Genomic DNA, 9580 nt, shown 5'->3' with positions numbered 1-9580 from the left:
GTTCACCACCAGACCCATAAGCTTTATTAATTTTTTAATTTACTCTTTAGTTTGGGTTTGATAGCTAATTTTAATAAATGTACGATTAAAATTAGGGAAAACAACGATTTATTCGTGATACGCAAAGTAATTGATACTAAATTAGTCACAGATACAAGATAAAAAACACATTTTTTTAATTCGAAGGATAACTGGGAAGTGAATTAAGTTAAAGAGAGTGAACGACAAATGGGAGAGCGAAGTACGTGCCGAGAGAGCATAGCATTACTTAAATTTTGTATCATTTAAGTGCCAATGCTTTTTGAAATGCTCATGTAATTGGGAAAATTTAGTTTCCTTTACATTAATAATAAATTTCAAAGTATTCAACTAAAACTTGAAAATGTCGCATTTTAAAACTTATATGTAAATCTTTAATATTGCGTTTCAATCTAGTACATTTTTTATTTTATTGCTCTAAGTATTTTACAGTTCACATCCTCATCCGCCCTATGCGTTATTGCGACTGGCAATGCCTCTACGTGAAAAAATATCGATAACCACAAAAGTGGTTGAACAATCGTGGTACAAGGCGTGAAAGACAGGTAGGGAAAAACGTTTATAGTGATTGCTGAAAAAAAATTTCTTGGTGAGTTTTATCAAAAAATTTTGGCAGTTGTAAACAAGAAGTGAGAAGTGAGTAACATGGGTTCTTCAACGAGTGGAAAAAAACATAAGAAAGATAAGAAACATAAACATCGTAGCATTGATGGAGTTCAAGAAGGCGAAAGTTCATCTTCACATCGTCACCATAAACACAAACGTCACAAGGAACATAAGGAGCGCCACCGCCATAAGAAGCACCGGGAACGAGACCGCGAGCGTGAGAAGGAGCGTCAACGTCCCACGGAAGTGATTGCGCTTGAGGAGTCGGACTCAGATGACAGTAAGTGCGCCTCGAGGTGTTAGTGTACATCTAAATAGTAGCATTAAGAGCGTGTAACTCACGATAAGCGTGTCAAGGCCGCTTTTATTGGAATAGCATGCAAGCATTAATGCAAAGGGCGATTTTCATGAAAAAATGTATAATGAAAACTTGTATTCTATTCCAAGAGTTACACAACCATTTTAGGATGTATAATAAATCATCGCGTTTTTTTCTTTCTACTATTTTTCAGATTTCCCAGCAGATATTGAGAATTTAAGAAAATTTCGCCAATAATTGAAAGAGGTCTTGAAATTGACATCTCCGTATTAATCGAGGCTCCGAAACAGTTTGACTTCGTATTAAATCATTTGTTTCTCCATTTTCAGGTTCTGATTGTGTTGAGGTACCCCTGGATGATCTGCCAGTGAGATCTTATGGAAAAGACAGTGAAGTTGAACCACCACCGCCGCCGCAGCTCTCGAGGCATATTAATGAACGAGAAAAGGATTATGAACGTCTCAAGGAGTTGGAACGCGCCAAAGAACGTGAAAAAGAGAAAGAATGGGCTCGTGAGCGTGAACGAGAAAAAGAACGGGAGCGCTATGAAAGGGAACGAGAAGTGGAGCGACGTAAAGAAAAAGATATAGATCGTGAACGCATGGAAAGAGATCGAGAACGTGAACGAGATAAGGAGCGTGCCCGGGATCGAGAAGTACGTGAAAAAGAGCGTGATCGTGAGCGGGAACGTGTACGAGGACGAGAGCATCGTGTTGAGCCAGATCGGCACCATCGTGAACGTGACCGCGACAGACCTGTAGAAAAACCGAAAGATCGCCAACCCCGCGAAAAACGTTCACCATCGCCTATCCCTGAAAATGGAGCTGGCGATAGCCTTTCTATTGAAGAAACAAATAAGCTGCGCGCCAAATTGGGTTTAAAACCTCTTGAAGTTGATAGTGGCCCTACAAAACCGTCGTCAACTTCTATTGCTGCAGCCGCAGAAGCGAAAAAGGTGCAGCCTGGTGAAAAAGAACTCTCGGCTTATAAAGATGAATGGGGCGAGTTCTTACACAAGCCGGCAGCGAATTTGAAAGATAAGGCGGAAGCTGAAAAAATGCGTGAGAAACTGAAACAACGAAAAGAAAAACGATTCCTGGAAAATCAGTTGGCACGTATACGCACACTAGGCGAATCAGACGAGGAAGCGGATGATGTATCCAAATGGGTCTCCCGAAGCAGACGTGCGGTCGATGAAAAGAGGGAGGCTGAAAAAAGGGTATGTAGAGCTTTACATATATGTACATATATTTCTTTATTTAATTATTTATGTCGATTATAAAATATGGTACGGAAGTTTGAGATAAATAGGCACACATAAAGCAGAATAGGAGAGATGAGATCATTATAAAAGGTTTAAGCACAAACTTAGAGTCTGGTAGGTCTAAAAAATTTGCGATAAAGTTAAACTGAGATAAAGCTGAATTCATAGGCGCATTAGCGCTATGAGTACTTTCGTTAAAGCCAGCTCGAAATATTATACATCAAAACAACGTAGGTTCCTACTCTGAATTTTGAAACAGTGTAAGCATGAACTACTTCGTAGCACCAATAGCAATAATAATATCTCGCTCCAAGCTTTGCTGCTGGCAGCTCAGAGGAATAGTCAAAAAAAAAAAAATAATGTTAAATGCTCCCTATAGTTGGAGGAGTAGCAAAGAACTTGCAAATTACTCATGAGTGCTCCAGCTACCGCTTCTGCTGCTCTGCTACAATTCCCACAGCTGATATTTATACCTGTTCGTTTTAGTTTTGCTGATTGCAGTTTTTGTGCGTTTTGAAATATAACCGACAAATTATAAAGTGTAGGTAGTTAAATACAACTTAAAATTATCTCGAATTTTAGCAAGTAGGCGAATGGTAATACAACAACAAAGGCGGGTGGGATATGGTTCACTAGACAGGGCTAGTTTACTGGGGCAACAGCCCTTGGTCGGAAAAAACCCGAGTCATTCCGGTAATGTAGAACCAGCTGCCATGGGAATATACAGACAGACCATAAACAACATTCATCGGGAGACCATTACCACCTTCCTAAGCTCCCGACCCCCGAATACCGTTATCGGAGTGCAACCACCTCCTATCGTAGACGAATCACGCACCAACCCATTCGGCTACGGCGGCCGGCTGCATACAGGATAAACTCCTACTTATCCAGAATCGACCCTGACATAATAAAAATATGTCCGGCATGTGAAGGCACCTCGTACGACACCAGGCACCTTTTCACACGCCCCATCAAACCCACTCATCTAACACCCCTCTCCCTCTGGACCCAACCTGTCGAAACAGCTAGTTTTCTGGGCCTACCGTTAGATGAGCTAGACGAAGACGACCGGTGGTTACACTACACTGACGGCAAAGTTACTGCTACAACAACAACAACAACAAAGGTTTAAAATTCTTGAAAATACAGGATGCACTGGAAAAACCTAAAGAAATGCTTGGGTTTTACAAACGATGAGGTAATTAGTTCATCTTTCCTGTCATCTGCCAAAAACATATAACAATGGAAACATTTCGGCGCGCGAAATCATAATAATAATAATTTACATTTCTTTTGTTTGCCTGTACTTCCGTGTTTTAAAAGAGCGCTTTTGCTTGAAGTGAATATTTATTACTTGAAGTGTTCCGCGAAATATTCAACTTGTTTGCATCTACCAACTGTTGCTGTTTGCTCCAATTCGGTGATGTTTCGTTGTAACTCGCTAAAGAAAGCAAAACCCTAATCAACAATAGCGCACATTCTATTTTTGTTAATATACATTTGGGGTGCGCAACAACTGACTACCAAACTTTTTGTAAAAACCTAGCATTTTTTAGGCGTCACTAACCTGTATTGTCAAGAGTTTCAATTCTTTGTTGTTGTCGTATTATCACTCGCCTACCTGCTAAAATTCGTGAAAATAGAAAAAGGTTCAAAACCATTGAATTAACGGCGAGCGAAATCATAACAATAAAAATTTAGATTTCCGTACTTCCGTGTTTTAAAAGGGAGCCTTTGTTTGCAGTAAATATTAATTACTTGCTTGTTCTTGGAAATATTCAACTTGTTTGCATCAACACAGTCTTGCTGTTTGCTCTATATTTAATAGCTTCTAGCATTAAGCCATGCTCAAAATTAAAAAAAAAATATTTAAATATCTTTACTTACATTTATTCAGTAAAAACTTGTAACTTCCCCTCAAAATGAATTGCCATTTTGCTCTCTTACTTTCCCCTCTTTGCAAATTTTTGGATACAAGTTTTAGAATTAATATTCGGTCAAGGATTGCCACTCCAGCAGCACTCCTCGTACAGGTATGGGGAATGTTTCTGCTGCTACAACAACAAATTAGTGTGAAAATATATCTCCAAATGCCTAAATTCATTAATACAATCAAGCGTGGAGTTCACAATGTGATATCACCTGGGAATGGGATTGAGCAGTTTAGAAAATAATGCTTTGTGATATTCCCTTATTGTTGTTGTTGTTGTAGCAGCATAAATATTCCCCATATTTACATACGGGGAATGCTGCTGGAGTGACAGTCCTTGGCCGGATATAAATCCGGGTCGTTTCGGTAACGTAGAGCCGACTGTCGTGGAAACGATAGCATTCTCTTATTGTTAGATTCCATCGGTTTCTATACGTCAATTATTTAGCTTTTTAAGTTTCAATTGAAGAGCAGCAGCTCCATTGGGTCAACTAATAGGAGAGAAAATGTTTAAATCATCAGCGTAAAGCAGAAATTACAAGTTGAGAAATATGAAGAAATGTTAGTGAACAGAATAAAAATAATAAACTTCTATATTTATATTACACTAGCAAACCCGGCCCCCTTCGCTGGGCACACTAAAATAGAATAGATATGGTTTAGAACATAAAATATATGATTTTCATATTATTTACAATATTTCTTTATTCTTTATTCAAGCGCTTTGGCATAAACAATATTTTTTGTTTTTCTATTTGTTTTTGAGTAAATATAAAATATAAATTGAAAAGAAGATTGTTTTTAAATTTCAAATCAACGCATATGAATAAACAATCGTCTTTTTTCCTGATCATCCATGAATTTTTCGTTTCAATTTATATGTTTTATTAAGCATTGGAGCTTTTTTAACCATTATCCATTTATATTTTTCAAAAAAAAAAAAACGAAAAAAATTTTTTTTCCACGAACACATAATTTCATTCGGATTTCACATTAAATTCTCAAATTTCGTAAGAAGTTATTCACTGTTTCAAAATCCACTCCAAAAAAATTCACAAACAATTTTTACATGTTGCACTTACGTTTTTTCCTTATGGCATCCAAATCAGAAAGAAATATTGACACATTGTAACTCACACTGTCAATTTGACAGTTCAGTTCCGCCCCAAGCGTTAAAAAAGTAAGCGACATTATGGCTGGTTCAAAAGAACGCTGTACCCGTTGCCAGTGCTCCGAATTACAACCCAACTTTACGAAACCCATTTTCAATATTTACTTAACAATGTGCGTAAGTTTGGTTTAATTCGGTGCAAAGATACGGCGGATCCACGTTTTGGCATATATTTCGAGACCCTAGTCATCAATAGGTATGAAAATTACCCCGTATTAAAGCACACAGCTTTCATTTGATATCCATATTGTACAAACACATTCTAGGGTCCACGTTTTGGTCTCTATCTCGAGACCCTAGTCAAGGAGCGGCATGAAAAATACTCTGAACTAAAGCATTCACCAACAGCTTCCATTTGATACTCATATTGTACATACACGTGCGAAGGTTACCCGGGTCCACGTTTTGACCTATATCTCGAGCCCTATTTCCAAAATAAAATATTATCCATGTTACTCGTGGATAATGTAGCTTTCGAATGGTGAAAGAATTTTTAAAATCGGTCCAGTAGTTTTTGAGCCTATTCATTACAACCAAACAAACAAACAAACAAACAAACAAACAAAGTTTTCCTCTTTATAATATTAGTATAGATACATACATACATTTTGACTAAAGAAATGTTTTATTTTGCCAGGCAAGAATGATCGAAGAAATGGATGCAGAGTTTGGTGTAAATGATTTAGTGGAAAAAGAAAAGGATGCCGCCCGTCGCAAGGCCTACAACGATAAGCACCTGAAAGGATTGCGAGTGGAGCACGACATGAATGAGTTCACCGAAGGTAAGACGGTCATATTGACGCTAAAAGATAAGGGCGTTTTGGATGAAGACGAAGATGCTTTGGTGAACGTAAATTTGATTGACGAAGAGCGGTATCGTAGAAACATCGAAAACAAGAAACAAAATCCTCTCAGCTATGGCTATAATGTGTACGAAGAGCAGTACGATGAATTTGGTAATCCAATTGAACGCGGAATTTTGGAGAAATACGATGAAGATCTTGATGGAAATAAAAAGAAGAGAGACTTTGTTATTGGCGATAGCTTGGAAGAAGAACGCGAGCATCAGAGAAAATTGCTAGCGGTAAATAAACTGTTTGGTCTTTCTTTTGTTGACTGGTTTTGAAAATGTTTCGATTTCAGATAAAAACTAAATTAGCAGGAAAACGGCTGGAGACGCTAGAGGATGCTAGAATCGTGCTAGCCTCAGACACATTTTCCGAAGCCGAGTTGACAAAGTAAGTTTTTTGCTTTTTGTTTAATTGCTTATCTGTAGATAATACAATTTAACGTTTTTTCGTAATAGATTCAAAAAACCAAAGAAAAAAGTAAAGAAATTGCGGAGAAAACTCAAGGTTGAGGATTTGTTGCCTCTGGATAACGAGCCAATGGAACAGCATCTGGGTAATCGGAGAAAACGGCAACGCGACGACGACAATATGGAGACAGAGGACATAAAAGACGCAGTGGCCGAAGTGAAAGCTGAAGATGAAGATGATGATCTTGAGCGTATGCTCTCCAAAGCGCGCAAGTTAAAGCAAAAAGAGAACATAATTAAGAAACCACTCCCCATCGATGTGAACAGCATCAAGCATGAAATTAAAACAGAGCCCGTTGATGGTGCAGACGATGAGGGTGGTATACGTGGTGCAGATGGCAACATTGTGCTCAATGCCACGGCCGAATTCTGTCGCACACTTGGTGACATACCTACTTATGGTATGGCCGGAAACCGCGACGAAGACTCCAACGATATGATGGACTTCGAAACGAATGACGGCAACGAGGATCGCAACAACGATCGTCACAATGAGCCCGAGCTTAATCATGGCACTTGGAATTCGGTTAATCCCGATGAGATCATACAACCTGCGGAGTTTGAGGATATTGCCGAAAATCTAGAAGAGGTAGCAATTCTGGATGAAGAGCCTGATGTTGGTGCAGGTGTGGCGAACGCCTTGCGCTTGGCTTTGTCCAAAGGTTATCTTGAGAAAGAGGAGCACAATCGGCCGAGTAACTCGAAGATGGCGCATCTGCAGGCGAAAAATTATTCCATCGAAGACAAATCGGCAGTGTAAGTAATCCATAACGGGCAAACATACGCCCCAAACTTGAGCGGGGCATGTTTAAGCTGTTGCAACAACAACAAGCATACATACGCGCAACATTCTCTTGTAACATATTTAAGATAAAATCTTTTCTTTTCCTCAAATTAAAGTGAAGATGATAAGTTTGGTAGACGTGATCGCTTCCATGCTGGACCCATTATGGACTTCAAAGACAAAGACAGTTTCAAGCCAAACGTCAAGTTGGAATATATTGACGACAATGGACGCATACTGAATTCAAAGGAGGCGTTTCGCTATCTATCGCACAAATTTCATGGCAAGGGACCAGGCAAAAATAAAATCGAGAAGCGTCTAAAAAAAATGGAACAAGAAGGCGTAAGTGCAGCTAGTAAACGCAATGATGCAGTAAGATAATTTACAATGTTTTTCTATTTGCAGCTGATGAAGACCATGAGCTCAACAGACACACCTTTGGGCACACTTACCATGTTGCAGCAGAAGCAAAAGGAGACGAAAACACCTTTTGTGGTGCTAAGCGGAGGAAAGCAAACGGCGGCAGTTAGTGGTGCGACGATATCCAAATATAAGTAGGGTATACGTTAAGTAGTTGTTTTGTTAGTTTAGAAAGTTACGAATGCATTTTTTCGTACCATTAATTATTTTCACATAAAATGAAAATTAGTAAGCATTTCAATACAATACCAAAATGAAAATTGCAATAGCCCAAACGGACATTTTTTATGTAACCACGCGTAACCGTTACGCATAACGATATTTTAAAAAATAATAATCCACTACTTAAATAATTCTCATTCTGAATGCTTACAATAAATTGAATGCGCCTAAAAAATGCAATACAACAAATATAAAATATTCAAAGGCATTTTTTATTTAATAGGTCTATTTATAAGTTCGTGCGGTTTTACAACAGATGGCGTAACTTGATTATTATTCCATCGATCCACATTTCCAAACATTCATTGGAGAGCTACTGTCGTAAGGCACAAACGTCAGTATAAGTTTTTTATTTGAAGCGTAAACAACAATATTTTTACCACACTTGAAAATGTCGAATTTCGTGCCAAATAATGTGTTTTTGCGGGGAATTCTTCTTCATTATTTTAATATGAAGAAAAAAGCAGCCGAAAGTCATCGTATCTTGGTGGAAGTTTATGGTGAGCATGCTCTATCTGAGCGAACGTGCCAGAAGTGGTTTGCACGCTTTAAAAGTGGTGATTTTGGCTTGGAAGACGAAGAACGCGAGGGTGCGCCGCCAAAGTTCATGGATACCGAATTGGAGGAATTGCTCGATCAAGATCCGGCTCAAACGCAAGAAGAGGTTGCAAAAACTTTGGGAGGTGATCAATCAACCATTTCCAAACGTTTAAAAGCCATGGGAATGATCCGAAACGTAGGCCATTGGGTGCCGTATGAATTGAAGCCAAGAGACGTTGAACGCCGTTTTATGGCATGCGAACAACTGCTTCAACGGCACAAAAGAAAGGGTTTTTTGCATCGAATTGTGACTGGCGATGAAAAGTGGGTCCATTACGACAATCCAAAACGTCGGGCAACGTATGGATACCCTGGCCATGCTTCAACATCGACGTCGGCGCAGAATATTCATGGCCTGAAGGTTATGCTGTGTACCTGGTGGGACCAGCTGGGTGTTGTGTATTATGAGCTACTGAAACCGAATGAAACGATTACGGGGGATGTCTACCGACGACAATTGATGCGTTTGAGCCGAGCACTGCGAGAAAAACGGCCGCAATACGCCGATAGACACGACAAAGTTATTTTGCAACATGACAATGCTCGGCCACATGTTGCACAAGTGGTCAAAACATACTTAGAAACGCTCAAATGGGATGTCCTACCCCACCCGCCGTATAGTCCAGACCTTGCGCCATCCGATTACTATCTCTTCCGATCGATGCAACATGGCCTGGCTGACCAGCACTTCCGTAATTACGATGAAGTCAAAAAATGGATCGATTCGTGGATTGCGGCAAAACCGACCGAATTTTTCACAAAGGGAATCCGTGAATTGCCAGAAAGATGGGAAAAAGTAGTAGTAAGCGATGGACAATATTTTGAATATTAAATTTGTAACCATTTTACGTCAATAAAGTTTCAAATTTCGAAAAAAAACCGCACGAACTTATTCATAGTCCTA

At 39.2% G+C, this 9580-nt stretch overlaps 1 protein-coding gene across 1 annotated transcript; it reads left to right on the top strand.

Annotated features, from left to right (window-relative positions):
* The first annotated feature begins 544 nt into the window (after positions 1 to 544).
* Positions 545 to 8274, top strand: LOC128862982 (U4/U6.U5 tri-snRNP-associated protein 1). The gene is made up of 7 exons (XM_054101846.1): positions 545 to 925; positions 1294 to 2183; positions 5970 to 6416; positions 6476 to 6570; positions 6639 to 7406; positions 7551 to 7776; positions 7840 to 8274. Exons 1-7 carry the CDS (start codon positions 685 to 687, stop codon positions 7990 to 7992), a joined length of 2820 nt encoding a protein of 939 aa, XP_053957821.1. The 5' UTR covers positions 545 to 684; the 3' UTR covers positions 7993 to 8274.
* Positions 8275 to 9580: the final 1306 nt, after the last annotated feature.

Source organism: Anastrepha ludens, chromosome 5 (genome assembly GCF_028408465.1).
Source record: "Anastrepha ludens isolate Willacy chromosome 5, idAnaLude1.1, whole genome shotgun sequence".
NCBI lineage: Eukaryota > Metazoa > Arthropoda > Insecta > Diptera > Tephritidae > Anastrepha > Anastrepha ludens.
The sequence above is the reverse complement of the archived record's forward strand: the minus strand, read 5'-3'. Positions and strand labels throughout refer to the sequence as shown.

Coding starts and splice junctions, on each gene's coding strand:
- LOC128862982 (XM_054101846.1), top strand. CDS start 685: ATGGGTTCTTCAACGAGTGGAAAAAAACATAAGAAAGATAAGAAACAT. Junction 6,417..6,475: donor ATCAGAGAAAATTGCTAGCG/GTAAATAAACTG, acceptor TTTCGATTTCAG/ATAAAAACTAAATTAGCAGG. Junction 6,571..6,638: donor TCCGAAGCCGAGTTGACAAA/GTAAGTTTTTTG, acceptor TTTTCGTAATAG/ATTCAAAAAACCAAAGAAAA.